Source organism: Carassius auratus, chromosome 12 (assembly GCF_003368295.1).
Source record: "Carassius auratus strain Wakin chromosome 12, ASM336829v1, whole genome shotgun sequence".
In the NCBI taxonomy this organism is placed as follows: domain Eukaryota; kingdom Metazoa; phylum Chordata; class Actinopteri; order Cypriniformes; family Cyprinidae; genus Carassius; species Carassius auratus.
In genome coordinates, this window is record NC_039254.1 from 17,487,653 (window position 1) to 17,511,242 (window position 23,590).

The 23,590-nt window shown below is 35.5% G+C and overlaps 3 protein-coding genes across 4 annotated transcripts in view; 1 reads left to right on the forward strand and 2 right to left on the reverse strand.

Annotated features, from left to right (window-relative positions):
- LOC113112014 (myosin-16) overlaps positions 1-15,069 on the reverse strand; it is a 46,113-nt gene extending 31,044 nt beyond the window's left edge. The window contains exons 1-3 of one of the 2 annotated variants that reach the window (XM_026277356.1): positions 14,906-15,069; positions 11,733-11,882; positions 3,126-3,332 (exon numbers count right to left, since the gene is read on the reverse strand). In XM_026277356.1, coding sequence (XP_026133141.1) covers positions 3,126-3,332; positions 11,733-11,882; positions 14,906-14,977 — 429 coding nt within the window. In that variant the 5' untranslated portion in view covers positions 14,978-15,069. The remainder of the gene's footprint in view (positions 1-3,125; positions 3,333-11,732; positions 11,883-14,905) is intronic. The other variant, XM_026277357.1, reaches the window with a different exon arrangement.
- Positions 15,070-19,127: 4,058 nt separating this feature from the next.
- pts (6-pyruvoyltetrahydropterin synthase) lies at positions 19,128-21,008 on the reverse strand. The gene is made up of 6 exons (XM_026277362.1): positions 20,774-21,008; positions 20,246-20,325; positions 20,111-20,133; positions 19,940-19,996; positions 19,624-19,694; positions 19,128-19,539 (listed from the first exon to the last, which is right to left on the reverse strand). Exons 1-6 carry the CDS (start codon positions 20,836-20,838, stop codon positions 19,416-19,418), a joined length of 420 nt encoding a protein of 139 aa, XP_026133147.1. The 5' UTR covers positions 20,839-21,008; the 3' UTR covers positions 19,128-19,415.
- An 882-nt stretch (positions 21,009-21,890) lies between these two features.
- rcvrnb (recoverin b) lies at positions 21,891-23,476 on the forward strand. Its single transcript, XM_026277361.1, has 3 exons — positions 21,891-22,918; positions 23,123-23,234; positions 23,334-23,476. The coding sequence occupies exons 1-3, from the start codon at positions 22,538-22,540 to the stop codon at positions 23,450-23,452; spliced, it is 612 nt and encodes a 203-aa protein (XP_026133146.1). The 5' UTR covers positions 21,891-22,537; the 3' UTR covers positions 23,453-23,476.
- Positions 23,477-23,590: the final 114 nt, after the last annotated feature.

The window sequence follows — 23,590 nt, forward strand, 5'->3', positions numbered from 1 at the left end:
AGAATAGTCACAATTACAAGGCATTGTAGCAATTACAAGAAACAAAGTCCCAATATGAGAAATAAAGTCACAATTATGATAAAAAGAAATGCATGACAAGAAATAAAGTCATGATATGGGTAAATAAAGTCAATTATAAGAAATAAAGTTGCAATCAAAATAAATGTGTCATAATTACAAGAAATAAAGTTCCAATATGAGAAAAGTCACAATTACAAGAAATAAAGGTGTTATTATGAGAAGAAAATTTAACCGTTAGTTCCCTCAAAATTTCAAATTAGACTGTTTTACTCACACTCCAGACATCCTAGGTACGTAAATATGACTTTCTTCTTCCAAACGAATCCAGGCAGAGTTATATTAATTATTTTCCAATCTGCAGGTGTTACAGCTGAACAGTCCAGAAGATGTCAAATAAAGTGCATGCATTCACAATAAACATGTCTCACACGGCTCCGGAGGGTGTATAAAGGCCCCCTGTAGTGAATCCATGCATTTTTGTAAGAGAAATATCCATATTTCAAACGTAATAAACACTTTTCTCTCACTTCCATTATGTGTCATACGAGGAAGCCGTTCCGGCAGATGATGTCGTATCTGTGCAGCGTGTGTATATCTGAGATATGCTAGTCTTGTGAGTTTAATTACATGAACAAAGTAAGCAAAGTTACCTTTAGCAAAGGTAAACCAGTCTCCTCTTGGTTTATATTGAAATCCTTCGAAATGTTTCTTTACAAATCCTCAGTTTGTGTTTCTAATTTCGGCTTCAGTGTATGACACATAATGGAAGTGAAAGAAATGTGTTTATTACGTTTGAAATATGGATATTTTTCTTACAAAAACGCATGGATTCGCTACAGAGGACCTTTATTCACCCCCCAGAGCCGTGTGAAGCACGTTTATGACGACTCTTGAACTGTTCAGCTGTAACACCTGCAGACTGCAATGATAGAGCTGGGAAAAGACAAGACAATTTTTGATATAACTCCAAAATTTGTCTTAAATTTTTCTGAATCGAGTGCAAGTAAAGCACTGGCTAATTTTCATTTTAGATTGAAGTAATCTTAAGTAATAGTCACTATTATGAAAAATAAAGTTGCAATTGCGAGATTTAGTCACCATTACTTGAACCCCCCCCCCAAAAAAAACCACAATTACAAGAAATAAAGACATAATTGTCGCAATTATGGGAAAACAGTCACAATTACAGTATGAGAAGTAATGTTGCAATAGCAAGAAGTAGTCACAATTACAGAGCAAAATTACAATCACGAGGACATTTTTTTTTTTCACTTACAGGAAATAAAATCCAAATTGGAAACGTAAAGTTGCAAAAAGAAGAGCAGTAATTTTGTTAGAAAAAGAAACTTATACTGACTTTGTGTGTGGCAGATGCAATTTGTTTCAACAATGACATGAGGGACTAATGGAGCACACGTGTGTCTGTGTGTGTGTGTGTGTGTGTGTGTGTGTGTGTGTGTGTGTGCATGTTTGTGTGTGTGTGCGTGTGTCTGTAAAGCTTTGAGAAGCAGATCTAGACCAGAAGTGTAGAGAGGCTCCTCAAATACTTTTATCCTGATACCACAGCTGTTATTGTTCCTCTGAACTCAGACATAAACTAGAGCTATGAGCAGACAAATAACCCCACACATCTGCACATACTGTAAATTGTTAAGAGATGAGACAAAATTATAATTGGAATAATTATGGACTGCGTGCTGTAATTGAAAGGCAGCACACCTAGCTCGAATTAGAAGTCAGCGCAGCTTTATGCAGTGCAGTTAAAGTAACAATTATTGCCATCGGGACACAACGCCTACGGAACTGACTGTATATTTTATATACAGTATATATTTTACAGTTTTGTTTTGAAAGCTGAATGTAATGCTTCTAAGACTTGATGTCACACATGAAGTCACTCACAGGTTTTCTGGCAACAAATAGACTCCAAACCATTTCCACTTGAAGTGTAAAAGAGCAAACAAGCTGTACAGGCCTGTTCTTGTGTGTGTCAACGTTAGCGGCAGGATTTTAATCATTTTTCATGGATAGTGTGTCACCCAAACGCTTGCCAAAGATCCTGACAACAACTGCCAGAACAACTATCAGCAAATTTCAAAAGTATATTGTTAGATAAAGTGAAAGTAAAGCTGAAGTTGCAGTTACAAAAAAAAAAAAAAAACAGCAGAAATCAATTTGAAATATAGTCACAAATATTTACAACTGCGATAAACAAAGTTTCAACTATGAGAAATAAATCATAATTATGAGACAATGTTGCAACAGTAAAAAAATAGTTGCAATTACACAAGAGTGAAATCGCAATTACTGGCAATAAAGTTGCAATTATAAAAAATAACTTGAAATAAAGAAACAGAGTTGCATTTCTAAGAACTAAAGTCGCAATAACAGGAAATAACGTTACAAGAACTAGAAATAAAGTCGCAATTATGGGAGAAGTAAAGTGGAAATTATTAGAAACAGTCACAGTTATTAGAAGTAAAGGTGTATATACTATAAATACATTGGCAATCCATGATAATAATAAAGCAATTACGAGAAAAAGTTGCAATCATGACAAATTTAGTATCAATAAAATGCCAACATGAGAAATAAAAAGTCACAATTATCGAAAATAAAGTTGCAGTAATGAAAAATTCCTACGAGAAATAATGTCACAATTATAAAATAAGAAAAAGTTGAAGACCCTCTCTGAAACATAAAGTCACAAAGTTACGAGAAATAAAGCTGCAATTATGAGAAATAAAGTTGTCCCCCCTATTTTTTTTTACTGTTAGACAACAAATAAATTATTTAAATTTAGCATCATTTTACCAGTTTTACCAGAATGTTTACAAATGCATATACAGTATTTACCAGTGATCCTACATGATCCTTACTATCTGAATTTAACATCAAAAATAAAGTCTACATCTAGAGGGTCTGTAGGTCCTCTCCTCTGCTCTAAATCATGCAGCATGAAATATTCCAAAACCGTTTCAGATGATATTCCCCAGACTACTAATGATGCATGATTTACAACGATGTGGAAAAACCTGGTAAGAACAGAACTGGCTGCAGTCCCTCCACTGTAACGGGTCAAGAGCGTGTCAAGCCAGTCCTACCTGCTTGTCCTTCTCCACTGAAGTCAGGGTGTTCTCCAGCTCCTCGAGGTCTCGGCGCAGACTGCAGCACTCGGCCTCGAGCCGGTGACGCTGGGAGGACAGCTGAGCGGCGGCACCCTCCTCCTGCTCCAGACGCTCCTCCAGTCCGGCCACCTGCGCCTCCAGCTGAACGCAGCGCTGCTCGGCCTGATGGAGGCTCTCCTGATCCTGCTCCGGGGAGGACGAGACAGACAGAGGACACGGATGAGTCTCCTGCTGCATGTCAGCCTCAGGGGACGCACTTCAGAGGAAGACGACAAGACAAGAGCAACAAAAGAGGCTCAAAAGCTCTTCACAACCCTCCTGTGATCAGAAGCTTCAAAACATGAGAAGGACAAAGTGATCTTCCCCTCGACGAAGCAGATCATTTAACAAACTAGTCCTGACAGGACATAAAAAGCTCGGCTTTTGCAACTTGTTCTTTGATACATGCCATCAGGTTAAAAACAGACAAATATGAGGGTCCTTGCAAAGTTGGCAGTGGATGTGTTTTGCCCACGAGCACATTTCTCCATAAATGAGCTTGTTCTGTTCTGATTTCAGTCATTCGTGTTTGGTTTATTAGTAAAGCATCTGTTTTTATCACTTGCTTATCAGCTAAGACATTAACGGCTGTGTTACATCACCTTAGAATGTTACTGGACCAACTGTGATATTTTTGTTCGAGTAGCTCAACTGGAAAAGACAGAACAACACTGGCTCAACCAATGGTGTGAGTTTGGGGGCGGGGCCATCTGTTTGGCTGACCAATGGTGGACAAAGGATACGGCTTTCACATGTGCGGTTATAAATAAAACAAAGATTTTAAGAGTATGACTTATAAGAAAGTACTATTTTAATCTTTGCACTTAAAAAAATTTATTTCTTTGTAACTATTTGTGAAGTTTACTAGCATTTTTTTAGTCAAAATTGTTTCAAAGTAAGTGCTAAACCATTTTTTCTCAAAGTATGGCCCTTGATGTATTTTCTAACCATTTGATCAGCTTGTTCCAGAAAACCATCTAGTTACATTAAAGACCTCAAAAAATCATCAGGAGCCACAGTTTAAATTTTTTTTTTTTTTTTTTTTTTTTTTTTTTTTGATTCTCAAAGTGACGGTAGCCATTAACTTGCATTTTATGAATCATCATGTTTGAAGATCATGTTTTCATTAAATCAACATCAAATGTAAATTTTTGGGTGAACTATCTCTTTAAGATTGTTAAATATTGTCCCAGCCAAGAGTGTGTTGTGGTGGGTGAGTGATCCCAAATGTGTTTTTAAATATTTTCATTATTATTAATCAATGCCTGTCATATATACAAGTGTATTTTACTCTTTTTCTCATGCCGATCTTGTTAAAAGTGTGGAGTTTGAGATCGACTCAATCTAAAGCCTTTTTTTTCTGATGATGTTCTGCATTGTCTAATTTGGATGTTTCTGTGAATGACAGTGTGGTCATGTGTTAAGGTTTAGATTTGTCTTATATTGATCAGTGTTTGTCTTTATTCTGTGAAGCACTGTGTGATAATAGTGCTGTATAAATAGATTGCTTGCATAATGGATATCGGTTTCAACATTTGTAGGAAACATGCAAAACACATGCATTATGGGCCACTATAACTCAGATGGGGTCAGTTGATTCAGAAATTCCTGTCCCATTTGCAAACAGTAATTAGCGGCGTTTGCTATGTTTGCCACTTGGCAGATGATAAAACAGATGAAATAAAATTAATAAATCACTCTTAGTTTGAAGGAGGAAGCCTGAGCCCTGTCTAGGGAATTTCAAAATCGAGTCTTTGAATAATTAGAGACCATCTACTGTAGCAACTGCATAACAAACTATTAAAAACCACTTAGAACCATTTTGCAACCAAATAACAACATCCTGGCGACCATCAGCCCCCAACCAACTTTTGGACTGGCTTCAGAACATTTAAAAATCGAGCTATTTTCAGAACTCTGAAATTACACTTTTCAACAAAAATGAATCATATCATCATGTCAAGAAATGACTCTTTTGACCAATAAGAAACCATCACGCATTGTCCAAGCAACTGCATAACATTACAAACCACTAATAACCATCCACAAAGCACAAGGAACGCACATTTAAAAATGTAGCTTATCTTGCTATTCTTAAATTGCTTTTAACTCCGAATATGATCTATTTTATCATATTATTATGCCGGAGTAAAAAGGGACCCTGAGCCCCATTTGGTGAATGTCACACTTTTGACTTTGACCTATAAGCAATGTTTTAGCAACAGCAGAGCAGCCAATTAAAAACCTTTCAGAAGCAAATAATAATAATAATAATGTCCTGGCAACCATCCACAGCATCCTAGAATCATGGCACTGGCAAACACACCCACATTTTCTTATTTAGCAAATCTGATATTATGCACATACTCTTCAACAGCCAAAATGAGCTTAAACCATGCAAGGATACTGATTACAACACTAACATATATCCATTTGGAAGATGCATTCAACCAAAACAACAAAACGATGAATTGAATATAAACAAACAAAAATAGGTCCTTGTTTTCAAAGCATCACTGGCATCATCATGCACATGCATTATCAATCGAGTACCTGATGGATTGGGATGGATGTGGTGAAACTATCCCAGTCCAGCTCCTCGTGCTCATCTGAGAGCGAGCACCCAACAGACACGACCTGACAAACACCATCCATCTCTCTCGCCCTCCTCTCACAGCTGGACGCCTCCTGTGTTTCTACACAGCACCACGGTGTCTTTCAGAAGTCGTGAGAGAAACAGGTGCACAGATGATTGCCTGATGTCGGCGAGTGTCTTAGTCCCGTCCTCCTCTATCCATCACAACAGCACTGGCGTTAATCAAAAGAATGAAGCTGAATCTCCGTGCTGCACGAGACACGGAGCAGCCGATGATTTGCGGTCTGTTTCGTGCATTTATTTAAAAAACCAATCCATGCCTACAGTCTGGAAAATGTCTGAGAGTGTCAGAAGAACAAAGCTATTATTGTAATCTATGTAAAAATCTGTTTGCCATTCATTTTTACAGTCAAAACACTCTGTGCGTAGACATCAAACATTTATATCTACAACAGGTGAACCAAGACCCATCACTGGCGGACACTGATTACATCTCAACAGGTGTGACTACATCAACACATGCAATCGACATGCTGCATGAAGCTTGTGTTTGGTGAATTACGTACTCGAGCACATACCACAGCAGTGATTTACGGCCTGACGCCCACTGGCTGAGATTCAACCGCTCAGAGTTTCAGACTAAATAATGGTGACCATTATGATGGCCTCTTTATGAAACTGAATGGTAATCATCCCACAATGATGATGATGCACAGACACAGACAGTGACGTCTTCACAATCTGCTTCAAATATGACCATAAATTATACCCCAACAATATAGCAACATTTTAAGCTTCCCACTTTCACATGAATGAATATCAATAGATTTTCTTATGCATGTTTATACTGTACCAACTGCTGAGAAGCTCAAACGAGTAAAAACACCCAAATGAAATGAATAATTGTATTCATTATGATTATTATTAATAATTTAATTTTTTTAGAATAATTTTATTATTACACCTTGGTTTCAGAATTTTCTTTATTATTAAAAAATAAAAAAATAAACATTTTTATTATAAATTATTCCTTTTATTCAGCAAGGATGTGTTATATGAATCAATGACTGAATTAATGATGCTAAAAATTCAGCTTTGATCACAGCAATAAATTATATTTAACAATATATTCTCATAGAACACAGCTACTATAAATTTTAATAATATTTTACTATATTTTTAATCAAATAAATGATGCAGAAGAGAAGATAAACGTTACCAAATCTTACCGACCCCAAACTTATGAATAGTTTTAGGCTCTTGTACTCTGTCTGCACAATGGTAATAAAACTGATTCTAATCTACCTCAAATTTTATTTTATTTATAAAAATGTCAACTAAATCCACGACATGAAACCCAACCTTTTGTCCTCTGCATTTCAAAGGCATGTTGTTTCTAGAAACAAGAGAAGCATAACAGCATAAATCATTAAGTGTGGAAAAACTTCTAAAATGATGTAAATATTTAGAAAGTGTGGATAAAATGTGGCCCGCTAAAACACATAATTACTCTAAACAAATAGGAAACACTAGAGCAGAAGTACAGCTGTGATATCAAACTGCTGTTTAATGAGCTTGTGAGACTGGAAAACATTTGATATATGAAATGCACTGATCTATAGACGTTTAGCTTTAATCTATGAGTATTTGAACATTTTTGCATTTAACTGCACAATATAAAACATCAGTAAATAGATGTTTATGTCTTGCTCTAGCAGACCTATTAGGATTTTACCATATCTGAATCTGCTTTTAATTATTTCATTCAATTCTTGGCCCAGAAGTGATGAGTTAATGACTGTTAATGGGCATTTTACTGCTGTATAAAGCGTTGTCATAGAAGGGTGTATGTCCTCTTCCAGGGACAGACTTCAGGATCTGCACCAGTGTCCAGACCGTAAAGCTTTTCCACATGCACAAGTATGGCATCACAGCGTTCTGCTTTCATTTCACATTATCAGACATTAGATGGTAAACAGCGTGCAGTCAGCACTTTTTTTTTTACTTTTTGCTGAGAGCATTTTAAGTTGGAAACTATTGAAACTTGTTTCCACCACAGAATAAAAAGGTCATTGCAACTTATAACTCTGACGTCTTTCTCTGAATTCGCAATTCTGTCTTTTTTTTCTTCTTCTTCTAAGTTCTCTTAATTATTAATTCAAATTAAATAATGTTCACTTTTTTGCAGTTCTGAGTTTGCATCTTGTGATTTTCACTGTTCTGAGATTACATCATGCAAATTCAAACTTTCTTTGCAAACTTTCTTTACAATTCTACGTGTACATCTCACAATTCTGCTTTTCTTTACATCTCAACATTTTGACATCTTTCCTGCTATTCTGAGTTTACATAAAGTTTTTTGGCAGTTCGTGATTATGATTTTTCTTTTCTCTCAATTATTTTTTTAAACTATTAATTTACATCTCACAGTTGAGTTAATCTTGCAATTTTTTTCACAATTCTGAGTTCACATCTCACAATTCTGACATTTTTATTTCAATTCTGAGTTCAGATCTTGCAATTGTAACATTTTCGCAGTTCTGAGTTTAAAGCTTGAAATTCCGACATTTTCTTTATATCTCGCAATTTTGACTTGCAATTCTGATTTTACATCTTGCGATTCTAACTTTTTCACCAATGTTTATTTTACGTCTCTCAATTCTGACATTTTTCTTGCAATTCTGAGTTTACATCTTGCGATTCTGGCGTTTCATCTCACAATTCAAATTTTTTCACAATTCTGTGTTTACATTTTGCAATTATTAAATTTTTTCCTGAATTATAAACTTGCATCTTGCATTTTTGACTTTCTTTGGCAGCTTGGATTTTACATCTTGCAATTCTAACTTTTTCACCAACTTTTATTTTGTATCTCACAATTTTATAAGACACTGAAATTTTTCTTTCGATTCTTGTAAAAAATGTTTGCAGTTTATTTCTTGCAATACTGACATTTTCTTTATATCTCGCAATTTTGCCTTCTTTTTTGCAATTCTAAATTTTCTCACAGTTCTGAGTTTACATTTTGCAATTCTGATATTTTCGATATATATTGGTATAAATTAGGATGTCCCTGTAGCTCAGTTGGTAGAGCATTGTGTTAGCAGCACAAGGTTGTGGGTTCGATTCCCAGGGAGCACATGTTAGGTAAAAAAATATTAGCATGAATGCACTGTAAGTCGCTTTGGATAAAAGCGTCTGATAAATGTAAAATCTCGCAATTTTGATTTCTTTCTTGCAGTTCTGAGTTTACATCTCATAAATTCTGACGACTCTAAGTTTACATTTCGCAATTATTAAATTTTTTTCCTCTGAATTCTAAGTTTGCATCTCGCAATTTTGACTTTCTTTAGCAATTCAGATTTTATATCTTGCAATTCTGACTTTTTCCTAAATTTGCCATTCTAGATACATAGGACTAAAACTGAAAATGTATGACAAGAAACACCGTCCGAAGCTATCTGAAAATAACAAAATGCCTTTTTTTGATCTGCATTCGATTTGGAAGTTATCGTGATATTAGCAGATTCCAGTATCGGAAGAAACTTACTGTGCTAAAGGTTTTCGGAAAGTAAAAAAAAAAGTCAGTGCTCAAATGAATGCCCTCAATGTGATGTCAAAAATGTGAAGTGTGGCTTTAAATAACATATTCTCTGATAAAACCCAATTAATCAACTGTATCATACCCTGCAATCAGTGGCTGTGATCTGGCAGCGGAGGACAGATGAATTACAGCTGTGTGAAACCTAGATCTGCTGTAATTACAGCAGGGAGAGAGATTTTCTGACAGGGGATGGAATCAGGGAAAAAGCACACTGGAAATATACGCGATCAGCCAGAATAACCACTGGGTCAAACGCATGATTCATAAACACCTGACACGAGACACGCATTTGTTCTGTGGTGTCCAGTTTGCGCTGAATTGATTTTCCTGCACACAGTACAAGACAAAATCTGAATCCTTTCTTACACCTATCCAAAAGTACAGTAAAAAATGAAAGCTATCTGTGTCTGTTTCATCATCCTGTCTAACCCGAGCCAGGAACTGATGTTGTGTATTCCGACCTGGCGGCACAAAGATATTTCACTCATAAATCACAGGTTTCTATTGCCAGATAAAGGTGAGGACAAGTCAGAAGACACATACCCTTTCATACTTAATGCCAATACACTTGTTTCTCAAGTTAGCAAATAATTTAGAATATAATTGACTTATTATTCCTTTATTAATTTGATTTTATGCTTATAAACGTAAAGCTGCTACTGGAACATATTCATGATTTGCTACAAACTTAAAAGGTCACTGCATTAAAACTGTTTAAAAAAAAACATGAGCTACAGCACAATGATTTACAGAAACAAAGAGAAGAATATGAGAGAACTGAGGCTTGGACGGAGTGTCTGCTAATGCAATCAGCTCAAATAATCCTCTATCCTGGCCCTGCTGCACCGTGGCATTTATGCAAGCGCTGGCAATATCACCACAGTCCCAGAGCCTCATACTGAGCTGTATTTCATCCCAGCAGGCCTTGCTTGTGTTAGGATGGGTGGGCTGTAAAGACAGACAACTACACCAACCTGTCTCTCCATCACAATAAAACCGAGTCAGATTTCTCTGTGAATTGTTGGGCCAGAACTCAGTCCACAAATAAAAACAGTCCAAGAGAGTATCAGTTCACAGAAGGGAGGCGGATCTTGCACATTTGCTGAATAACTCAGTCTATGAAAGCGTATCATTATGTACTGTAACCTAATAACTACCTTAATATGAAACAGCAGGAATAAAACCATATACGACGGAGTCCAAACCTCTGAGAGTATGGAAAAGAGCGTTTTAGAATTTTGAAAAATATAAAAGATGCATTGTAACGAAAAAAAAAAAAGATTTTATTATAATTTCAAATGATTAATTCTGTATTTCAAGGTCACTAATAAGATCATTATAATATAATTGATAACATATAGTTTAAAATAATATTTATATTCCTAATTAGTATTATAATACAATTTAAAAGCATTTTTCATTTAAGTAAAATAAAGTTTGTAATAATATTTGTATTTAATATTTTTTAAATAATAATATTTTAAACACATTTTAAGATATCTATTTAATTAATTAGTTATTGATTTTAATTTAATTTAAAATACAATAAAAAGTAAATGCATTAAGGTAGAAAAATGACACTAATCAGATTTTATTTACAGTGATAAGCATGTGCATTAAAGTTGAAAACTGCAGAAATGTATTTTCACTAATGCTCTCACACTGGGACCCCATGATATTTCACACTAATGAGATTATTAATACAATTTGTAATATATATTTTATAATATTTTTGTTTTATAAAAAAACATTATTTAAAAATATTTTAGAATTCTTTGTATTTTTTAAAATAAAATACTAAAACATTTAATTTAAATAAAAAGCATGAGCATTCAAGTGCAAAAATGCTCAAGCATTTTCACTAAAGTACGTCATTTTTCACTAAGAAAATCATTTTAATGTAATCTGTACTATAATGTATATTTTCAACAATTAATATTTAAAAACAATTCAAAATATTTTACAATTTATTTAAAATCAATTAAGTAAAATTTATATTACAAATTTGTATATATATATATATATATATAAAAGCATGTGCATTAAAGTGGAATAATGCGAAAGAGAAGCCTTTTCACTAGTGGTCTCAGACTTGGACCCTAATGAATATGACACTAATCGTATCATTTTTAGTATAATTAACCATGCTTCTTTTATAGCAATATTTAAGTTTATTTAAAATTAAATGCATGTGCATTCAAGCATAAAAATGCAAAACAGAAGTGCTCTCAGACATCTGGACCCCAGTGAATGTGTCAGCGCATTCAATGAACCTTTCCAGGTAAAGAGACATTTCCTGCACATGAAGTCAACAGCATCAATGCCAGCGAGGCGAAAGACTTACAGCACGCATCTGGAGGAAAACGTCATGTTTCTCCCTGCACAGCTCGGAGTTTTCCCCCTCCAGCTGCCGGACGCGGGACAGCAGGCGATCCGTCTGCTCGATGGCTTTCTTCAGCTCCTCTCGATCCCTCATCCCTGCCTGTGGATGGACCTGAGCAGCGCAGAAAGAGCGTTTCTTCAGTCCGCCTGCCGTCTGGAGCCCCTCCTGCTTCTGGGGCCTTTTGACCCAATTCAAAACAAGCCCGACTTCTTCCACTGATACGTTTCCACTACAATAACTCTCCAGGATCAAACACACACTCACACACACACACACACACACTGCTGCAAGGTTAATGCTTCAATCTACTGAGTTTCAGATAAAAAGCCAAGCGGAAAAATCATTAATAGGACTGCATTAAACAGTCACATGAGGGAAGAGAGTCAGTCTGCTAAAGTAATCATATGGTATTCATCATGAATCACAAAATGTACATGATTACAAAGAGACACAGCAGAAACCCAGGGGACTTCTTTTTGGGAATTCAGACTCACACTGGCATCTCTACACGTGACAGCCGACCGGTGAAGTAGAAATGCAATGTCACGAAGCAGGTGCAAGTTGGTGTCCACTTCTATAAAGCAGACAGATGATTTAGTTGAAGATGTTTGGCAACACCTTTTTTCTCTCAGCTTAAGCTTATTCCCTGCAAAGTCTGATGAATATCATAAGTGTGCCCTTATTAGAGCTGTTACTGTAATGTCTAGCATTCCTCTCAACTTAATGTTAGCTACAAGATTCAACAAGCAAATCTGGCTTTGCCACCAAAGCACAGATTTCAAGTTTCCTGGATGGAGAACCAGATGTGAACTAATTTTCCAAAACATACTCAAAAGCTTAAAAAATGCATTTATATATATAAATAAATGGAAGAATTTCTGCTGGAGCCCGAGCCAAAATGTCTGTGGAAAATGTCTGTCATTAAGAAAAACAATTCCATCTTATCTCCAGAGAAAATCTGATGTGTGTGTAGATATTTTATTAATGAGAGAAATTTGACCATTTTAGCATGATCAAAGTGCATTTAGTGACTCCAAAACCAAAAACCTTGCACAATTACAATTTGTGACCTAAAAACCTAATCTTTCAAGCACGTCAGCGAAACGATTGGTGTGAGTGCTCTTCAAAAAGCTACAATGTAAAATCCCTTAAGGCCTTCATGAATGACTCTGTTTGTGTGATGAAGTTTTCATGTTTCAACTTGAGAGGGGGATATACGTCAGACCGGACTGTCAAAACACACAAATTGCATTATTTGTGAGATGTAATACCTGAAATAAGCCTCTATTTGCATTAAATACTGTGTTAAATACAGCCCCTCTGGCAAAAAAGACTTTCACATTCCTGCTTTCATAGTCAATTGTTCAAGGCCCAGATCATGAGCAGCAGTTTTCCAAATAAATTTGTTCCCCTACACTGCATTCCAGCTCTACGGAGGTGACACACACACACACACACACACACACACACACACACATGGGTCTACAAGCTTTTTAACAGCTGTAGCAATTCCACCCTTTCACAAAAGCACTGATAAATTCTTACAATATGAGAATGCATGTGACATTCGTGTTTCTGTATGGTTCAAGTTGACCAAAATAGAATTTTAATAAGTTACATATTTACTTAACATTATAACAACATATGTTGCTTAATTGTAGACAGTGGTGTTGAATTCTCATCCTGTAACATAATATATCCACTAAAACTATTAGAATTCTTACACGTTTGCTGACGAGCTCTGAACTACCCATCATCTTCTCTCTCTCTCTCTATATATATATATATATTTTTTTTTTTATTAGATTTCTTTCAAGGGCAGCGATGGCAGAAAAGATCTGTGTTCGCTTTAGCTCAGAAAAGTAATGGATATTCAACAATCCATATGTTTGATGTTGAAATAGACTTGTTATATTGTATATTGCAGATTATAATGTCGCAATCCAAAATCTGATTTTTTATACTGGACATTCACATATGGCATGATATATGATGCATGCACATCAAAGCTGCTCCTAATGCATTTGTGCTGCAGATGCTGGTAAATCGACTCCACTTACATGTTGGCAGGATAGAAGTTGACCTAGATATAAACCAAAACAAAATGAAAGATGCTATCGCAACTCTGGCAGTAAATCACTGGCACACACACAAAAAAAAAAGAGAGTTTATTTTTTATTTATAATATGTATGCATATGTGCATATACATGCATGATTTTCTAAATGTAATAAACATTTTTATATTTTATAAAATATAAAATTTAATTGTAAAATATTACAAAAATTTATATTTTAAAATATATATATTTAATTTATAAAAACTGAGTTTTTAATATGATTTTGGTAAATGTATAACTTTGTAAATAACCTATTTTAAAATGTTTCTTAAACATCAAATCAGCATGTTTTTCAGATTTCTGAAGGATCATGTGACACTGAAGACTGGAGAAATGATGATACAAATACATCTTTGATCACAGGAGTAAATTAAGTTTTAACAAAAAGTTTTTTTTTTTTTTTATGCAGCATTTGTGAGCAGAAGACTTCTTTCAAAACATCAATGAATCTTGAAACTCTAAATTACTCAAAACGTTACCCCCCACAGTGTGTGTGTGTGTGTGTGTGTGTGTGTGTGTGTGTGTGTGTGTGTGTCTGTGTGTGTGTGCGTGTGTGTGAGTGTGTGTGCGTGTGTGTGTGTGTGTGTGTGTGTGTGTGAGTGTGTGTGTGTAACTAAACATAAAATGTGAAAAACAGTATCAGTCTGAAATCATTCTCATTTGTCATTATTGAAATCTATGGAGGCCCAACAGAAGACCCTTTGAATTGTGGGATGGGATAGTGGTTTTGTTCAAATGTTTACATTCCTGGGGAACACACGTGTGTCTGTGTTTACCTGCACATTAACACCCGTCAATCCAAAATTCACAAAGAAACACTGATCCTTCACACACATACATCAACTAAAACCTCAGACCCTCATCAGAGCGCAAACACTGCTGAACGTGAGGGTGTGTCTGACTAACACAGGGTGTGTGTGTGTGTGTGTGTGTGTGTGTGTGTCTGTGTCTGTGTGTGTGTGAGTGAACATGTGACCCACAGAAGCACCCAAAAAGTAGAAAATGCAGTGTCTTACGTGTTGACTGTGGATGATGATGGGCCGGTACTGGTGGAAGTCAGTCTGGATCACACACACTTTCTTCTCCATCCTCAGCACAGGCTCAGGCTCCCATCCTGCTGTCTCTTCCACGAACGCAGAGGAAGTGAAGCGTCTGTTACCTGAGCCGCCCTAAACACACACACACTCACACACTCACAGGGGGAGGAACTCCAGCATGAAGAGAAAACATCAGACTCCCTCTGACACTCTCCACCTCCACACACACACACACACACACACACACACATTGAAGCAGAGATTCACTATGTGTCATTACTAAACAGGTATCATTATTTAAGTCTCCTAATTTATTATGTCTTTTAGATGCTTTTGAAAGAGATCTCTTCTGCACACCAAGGCTGCATTTATTTGATCAAAAATACAGTTAAAATAGTCAATTACTTTACAATGGAAAATAACTGTTTTCTGTGCGAATATGTGTTAAGATGTAATTTGTTCCTGACTGTGATTAAAGCTGAATTTTCAGCATCATTACACCAGTCTTGTCACATGATCCATCAGAAGTCATCTTAATATGCTGATTTGCTGCTCAAATAAACATTTCTGATTATTATCAATGTTGAAAAGGTTGTGCTGCTGAATATCTTTATGGAAACCATTTATTTTTCAGGATTCTGTGGTAGGGTGACCAGACATCCCCGTTTTCCGGGGACAGTCCTGGTTTTGGGTGTCCTGTCCCCGACTGGAGTTGTCCCCAGAAATGTCCCCGTTTAACAGCATGTTCAAAACAACCCGCAAATACACTGGAAAATCCCGAGCAATTTAGCCAGTTGGCTGTCATATGATTGGGACTATTTTCACCAGCAGAGGGCGCTGCCATGAAAAGCCTGGACAAGAGCAGAGCGCTATTATCATCAGTTATCAAAAAGTGACCGCGTTATATACAAATTAAAACAAAGTAATTCTGTTTGTGTGCAGTGTATAACAAGACATGTAGGTTGTGGGATTGTTTTGAACAAAATAGGCTTATTAAACATCTAGAAACTTTCGCCGTCACAATTATGAAGGCTCTGATATGAATAATATATACAAATTAATAAACTAATCAACTACAATTGCACAATTCCGTTTGCAGAAAGCACATACTTTGTAGTCAAAATGAGCCTAAATGCAAAATGTTAACCCTGATTAGTGTTAGAAAAGATCCATTTCCAGAAGCATATAAACATAAAATTTGAAAGGTAGTATGTACGTACACACAGTTGTGAAAATGTTAAATAGTTTTAAAATACATATTTGTTGTTTCATTTATCATGTTATCATATTTATTGTTTTAGTGTTTTTCGTAAAGCCATAATTTTGTTATAATACTAGCCTACTGTTTTGAGATGTTTGCTATTTGCAGGGGTGTAAAATACATGAGTAATTTTAGGATTGCTGTACTTAAGTATTATTCTTGGGGTATTTGTTTATTAATGTAAAATGTAAACTGATTATTTGTACTTTTACTTGATTACATTTTTGAAGAAGAAAAAATTCTTTTTACGACTTACAATTTTATTTCAGTTTAAGAAGCACTCATCATTTTTTGTTTTTGCATTTTCTATTTATCTCATGCACATTAAATACGGTAAACAGAAACTCATAAGTGTTTTTGTAGGAAAGAACCAATGAGGTTTGTTTTCATGCATCAAGCACACACATTTCATCTTCAGGTATAACTTTAAACAGGTACATTTCTGGCATCAAAAGTTTGCCAGAAAAAAATATTGTATAATTTTATATATATTCATGTTTTGGTAGGGATGACAGCTTTTTTAAATTAAATGTTACACATTACCAAAACGTATTTAAATGATCATTGTATGTTAAATTAATTATAAATCATGTTTAGTGATGTTCTTACCAGGGAGTGGACTTTTATCATCCCCGGGCTATTTAGGGTGTAAAAAAACTAGGGTAAGTTTGATTCTCAAACACCGCTGTATCAATTAGGATATTAATGTATGGAACCCACAACAATAATAATAATAAAAAAACACAAAAACATATTGTCCCCATTTGTAAATTCGTAGAAAATCATGATAAGTGAGATTCAGTTGAAACTTTAATATTTTATTTGTGGATTTAATTTTAAAAGATGGTCTAAAGCAAAAGAGCTGTAAATATTTTAGAGCTATTAGAGCTCCTTATATTTAAGTTTTCATAGTATATTTAAAAAATATATATTACATTTTGCTGGCAGATTGTTTTTAGTATAAATTAACTGTGTACTTTTCCTGTTTACTTGCAAACTGAGGTCATGTGGAAATAGATGGCTTTCAGAAACAGACCTGCCCTGAGAAATGTTTCCTCTATGTATGTGTACATTGTTGAATTATAATAAATATTTAAGACGATCACTGAACACACTGAAGCAGGTCAAGAGTTCAGTATGAGCGCTGTGCTATGATTAGTGTGATGTATGACAGCACATTTTTAAGTTGTGCTCTCTTCTGAGTGTTTACTCTCTAGTACGTCGCCAGAGATTTATGATTAGAGAGAAAAATTCTCCTTCACAACTGTGTTCAAACAAGAGCTACCGGTCGAGCTAAAGCCCTTTATTTCAGTGACTCTGACATCAATCAAAATAGCAAAACAGCAGCAGAATTGAGCGTGAAGCGATTAGACAGAGCAGCTCGTCAGATCGCTGTCTGGATTCATGCCATCCGACTCTGAATGCTGCTTTTGTTGGGTCACTATATTCATATTAAACGATAACACACGTTTCCAGTGTGCCGAGTTCTTGAACATACAGTGATCCTTTCACCTGAACTCCACTCACTATTTAAACCGCTGGCATGCTTTGTTGTCTTCAGGAATTTAGATTGCTTTAATTGATGCCTTTCTCCATCCTAAATGTCATGAGATGATTTATCAGTACAGCTCTGCATAGAGACATTAACGAGCTATTTTTGGGGAAACACTTCAGGAATGACAGTTTCATTGCATTCATTTGACTTAATAATGGATCCACAGCAGTGAATGGGTGCCGTCAGAATGAGACGAGTATAAACTACATGTAATCCAGAGCCCTCCAGTCCATCAGATAATGTATTGAGAAGACAAAAGCTGCACATTTGTAATAAACAAATGCATCATTTAATGAATCTATAATCCATAACAAATGGTCTGGTCTGAATCAGGAGAGAAATCTGCACCTAACAAGCTCAGACATGCCAAAACAGCTTTAAACAATTGTTTTAATGTTGATATTGATGTGAGAGATGACAGGGGATGGACTTTCCACTAGAGAAGCGTTATGAATTATGGACTCTTATTCTAACCCGAAGCAAGGGTTTGAAGCTGAAAAGGTCTTAATGACGGATTTATTTCTTACAAACACAGAGCTTTTCCCTAGATTTCTCCAAATCTGATGAAGAAACAAACACATCTAAATCCTGGATGGCCTGAGAGTTAGCACATTTTTATTTTAGCTGAACTACTCCTTTAAATGCAATGTTTCGGTCTGGCAAGTGATATGAGACATTTCTATGTAAAACTTTACTCCATGTTAATGGTGATCCTAGCCAGGTGCCGTAGCAGTGTAAACACACATGCATGCGTGCCAGGGTCTACACTGATATATCCAGACAGACAACCAGCACCAATTCCACCTGGACAGATCACCTCCCAAAATTAGACGCATGTCAAGAGAAGCATAATACCAAACAGCAGGACTTTTCTTCACTCGTGGTGTTTGAAGAGTGCATGTAAATCAGTTAGGTTTACTCTTCATCACTGATAATCCTCACTTCAGTGAGGTTCATATATCATGCAACATCTTTTTATTTCAAGTCATTGTGATGCATTCTCTGCCAAGCATTTCCCCAAATATAAACCACACAGACATGAATCAGTCCGGATAGATGCTGGTGTAGAGTTTAATCTTCAAAACAGAAGCACAGTCAAATATCAAAAACCATAAAACATTCAAATGTATAGCATCTTTTCCTCAGTAACAGAGATTTAAATTTTGATATACAGGTTTTTGGTGGCAAAACTTTATTGGAATGAAATCTGACACACTTGTTGCGCCATCTATTGGAAATGCAATGAACTTTTTTTTGGGAAATTCATTGAGAAAATGAAAGGATATATAAGTAAAATGCACTAAAAGGTATTTAAGTACTAAAAAATTTATATTATATATATATATATATATATATATATATATATATATATATATATATATATTTTATTATTATTATTATTTTCTGTTCAAACAGGCTTACTTTGAGGATGAATATGGGTCCATTTAGACGATGGGCATAGAGGAGAAGACTGCTAATTTGAAAAAAGGTTTTGTGTGTGTGTGTGTGTAATCTCTGTGTAATAGGATCAATCTCAAAGGCTGGACAGCTGAGCCAAATTCCCAGTGACTTACATAAATCCCATAATGCAGTGAAACACAGCAGGTGTCGCTCTCACCTAATACACTTTCTTGAAATCAATCACTGTGCGCTGCTGTACTGAGAGTCCTACTCTATTCACCTCTGTAAAACACAATATTTTTGTCCGTTTCATATATTTTGATCTCATACAAGCTGTCAGGAGGGAGAAGCTTCACCATACTCTCCCAAATAAACACGGCCAGGTTTTCTGTGGTGCTGCGTGACACAAATAAACATGAAAATGTCATTAAAAGGGGTGTATTGTGACAGATAGTGTATGTGGCAGAAAAAGAGTCATACCTGACAACATCAGCAAAATACGGCACATCCAGATCCAGATTTTTATGGTCAAGAGGTTTCATGATGGCCTCCTAAAAACAAACATAACTTATTAAAAATGTTTGCATATTTAGCCCCTGTACACGCACATATCTTTACATGCTAAAATTAAAAAAAATGCATTTAAAAATGATTAATAGTAATAAATTTGACATTGATTTAAAATGTCAAAGATATAATTTATATGTAAAATCAATGTTTAGTTATGTTATATTAACTCAAATGTAAATAAATTTCAGCTATTTTTAAATTTCTTGTTAAGTGTAGATGACCGTACCTCAATATTGTCCTTCAGATCAGTAAGATTCATCACCATTCCTGTGTTTCTGTCAATCTATCAAAACAAATAACCATTTTATACATGCACGAATATTAACAATTCACAATACACCAGATCCTTTAGTATTAAAATGTGCATTTATTTTTTCCTAACATAGTTGTAACGTACCTTTCCCCGAACTGTCACTTCAACTAGAAAAATATAAATAACAAAAAACTTGTTTACATGTGTGCATGAATGAAATATATGAGAAATAAGCATCACGAAGGTTAACAATGCATGTGATCATGTATGATAACTCACCTGTGTAGTTATGACCATGACCATTAGGATTGTTGCATTTTCCAAATATTCTTTTGTTCTCCTCATCACTTAATGATTTGCTAAAATAAATATGTGAACATACATTAATACAACCACCACCCCTACTACTTCTACTACTAATAGCTATTATTATTATTTAAATTAATCCTTTTGACAATGACTTGAAATAAGCAGCTGTTAACATTTAGTCGTGCTGGTGAAACTACATTTCCCATAATTCCGTCGTGATGACGCAACACGTGTCGGTCTTCCCGCAACAGTTTGCAAGTATTATTCAGAATTCAGATTGATTTTTTGGACTGATGTGCATGGGTTTACCCAAACCTGTGCTCATATATTGATGTTGAATTGAGAAAGGTTCACTATGCGAAGTTACAATGACAAACACAGCGTTCAGCGGATGTATGCAGAACCCTACTGCGATATCGACACAAAAACAGACACACTTTCGACCACAAAGCAAACCGTGGATTGTTAGTCGTTGTTGATTTGCTCTCAATAACTTACCTGTGTAAGCGATGGCAGGCGCTGAAGCTCTGCACGCGCGTGATGAACCCGATGCGCTCAGACATGATGATGACGATGATAAAGATGAAGATGATCAGGAGCGCGCGTTTATGATGCTTTGCGATCACAGTTGCACTACACTGGCGCTTCTTATTATAATCGTAAAGATTTCATGTTTTTCAGTTCGATTTCAGGTTAATGGAGGCGTGGCTTCATCAACCCGCCCCCATCTGCAGGTCATGCTAATCGATTATAGTATGACATCAGCACTTTCCACGTGCATGACTCTGCTCATGAGCGTCATGTGTCTTCCTAAATTCCTGTGACGAATGTCATGTTTTGTGCATTTTATAATATACAATAATATAATTTAATATTAAGTTAACATTACAGATTATAACATCTAAATTATTAATATAAACACATTTAATTAATTTATACATTACTATTATAAAACATATTTATTGTTATTAATATAAAAAATAGTTCCTAAAATAGTAGTGTAGGTACACACACACACACACCCACACATTTTAATTGTATATTCATTAGTAATATTGTACCATAATATTATTAAAAAAAAATGTGTAACAACATATAATGTACTTTTGATCTGAATATTATTCACTATATGGTAACTATATGATAGTTATGAAGTTCTTTATCTATAATTTTAATCTTATATTACATTTGCATGTACAAAATATGTATGCAATATATGGACCTTGATAAATGTTCATGTATGTAAACCTTACTTTACAGTAGGTTATCTAATTTTTCACAATGATAGGATAACCTTGTACCATATCGATAAAAAAATAAATAAATACAAGGGGTAAGAAAATATGCTCTCTTGTTATCAACAACAGAAAGTTCACCAAACATTACGTCAAAGTTTCCCATACTGCACTTCTGAAGGAATTGCAGAGGGTTTAAATGAAAAGCTAATATTTAATGAAATTTAATAAAACAAATAAAACAGTTACTGAAAAAAAAAAAGAAATATGGCAGGTAAACATATACAATGTGACCATAACTAGTGTCAGAGAACCATGCACATGCAAATCTGATAATGAATTAATAAAAAAAATATATATTTTTTTTAATCTCAGGGGTACTTCAAATAAAAACATACAAGGTGAGGATCAATATATTAGAGGATTAAATGGCAAAAAAGTTGATGAATTAGCATTCTAATGTTTTTGAAAGACAAACGTCTTCCAAAGTAATAAATGATAAAATAACCAACTGAGTGACTATTAAAATAATCATGAATGTGTTCATCAGTAGTTGATGCAGTGTTGAAACACTTCTTAAACCTGAAACGATTTAGACAAAAATCTTCTTCGATGGCATGGTGAAGCACCTTTATTTTTAAGAGTGCATTGTGTGCACGCTTAAAAACTAAAAATAGTAAAAGTGGTGGTTTGTAATCTGTACTGCAGAATGATTTTAATCCTACATTACATTTGTATGCACTCACTGCAAAATGGGAACTTTAATTAACACGTATGCAAACATCACCCGGGTAAACTGGTTTTGTAACAGCTACTGCCATATTGTGGTGTAATCCGAATGCATCAAATAAGATCAGGAGGTCTCCTGCTGTTACATAAGCTCATAGTCTTTCAAGACTAACTCCTTGTCTGCCAACTATCAAATCAAAAGACGCTCCAGCTATAATCACTTTGTCCTCTTTAATCCTCAGTTGAGTTTAAATAGCAGACAGTGCCATTATCTTGAACACTGGTCACACTTCGCAAAATGGGCAATGCTAAAAGTGGAGCGCTTTCCAAAGAGCTTCTGGAGGAGCTGAAGATGAACACCAAGTACAGCGAGGAGCAGCTGTATGCATGGTACCAGAAGTTTCTGAACGAGTGTCCGACGGGCCGCATCAGTCGAGAGCAGTTTGAGAGCATCTACGCCAGCTTCTTCCCCGACGCCGATCCCAAGGCTTACGCTCAGCACGTCTTCAGGAGCTTCGACGCCGACAGCGACGGGACGCTGGACTTTAAAGAGTACATTGTGGCTCTGCATCTGACCTCCTCAGGGAAGACCGTGGAGAAGCTGGAGTGGGCCTTCGCTCTGTACGATGTAGACAGGAACGGCACCATCACCAAAAACGAGATGCATGAAATAGTCAAGGTGAAAACTAGCACAGAATGATTACTTGCATACAAACTGTGGTCCATTACTTTTGATTGAAAATTGCTTTTGTGTGTAGTCCCTTAAAACTGGATGTAAATAAGTGGTATAATATATTTGAAAGGAAAATTATGGGAGTAATCCAGATTACATCCAGCACTGATTGTAATGTACTGCCATCAGAATATGTGCTCTTCTCTGCAGTCAATATTCAACATGATCTCCAAAGAAGACCAGAAAAACCTTCCGGATGATGAGAATACTCCTGAAAAACGAACAGATAAAATTTGGGACTTCTTCGGGAAAAAAGAAAACGGTAAGTGAGTTTAAGTGTAAATGTGTGACATAGATCCATCCCCTTTAACAGAATAAGCTTTATTGAGTTTTGAAGAGTGCATTTTCTCTGTATCATCAGGTAAAATAACGGAGGGCGAGTTCATTCAAGGAGTCATGGACAATAAGAACATCCTCCGTCTGATTCAGTTTGACAAACCACAAAAGGTCCAAGAGCGGCTCAAAGAGAAGAAGCAATAATCTTTGTTTGTTTTTGGTTTGCATTTTACTGCGATCTGATTCTCTCTGTTTCATGTGCACTGTAATACTTTTGATTTCTGCTGTGATGTGTTGACCAAGATTTCAATACAATATATGCCATGGAATATACATGTTATA

Bases quoted from the DNA above. Each gene is read 5' to 3' on its own strand.
- pts (XM_026277362.1), bottom strand. From the start codon at position 20,838: ATGTCTGAGCGCATCGGGTTCATCACGCGCGTGCAGAGCTTCAGCGCC. The intron at 20,134-20,245 runs GTGAGTTATCAT...ATATTTTTCTAG, and splicing joins TCATGGTCATAACTACACAG to TTGAAGTGACAGTTCGGGGA. The intron at 19,540-19,623 runs GTATGACTCTTT...TGTGTCACGCAG, and splicing joins TATTTTGCTGATGTTGTCAG to CACCACAGAAAACCTGGCCG.
- rcvrnb (XM_026277361.1), top strand. From the start codon at position 22,538: ATGGGCAATGCTAAAAGTGGAGCGCTTTCCAAAGAGCTTCTGGAGGAG. The intron at 22,919-23,122 runs GTGAAAACTAGC...TCTTCTCTGCAG, and splicing joins AGATGCATGAAATAGTCAAG to TCAATATTCAACATGATCTC. The intron at 23,235-23,333 runs GTAAGTGAGTTT...CTGTATCATCAG, and splicing joins CTTCGGGAAAAAAGAAAACG to GTAAAATAACGGAGGGCGAG.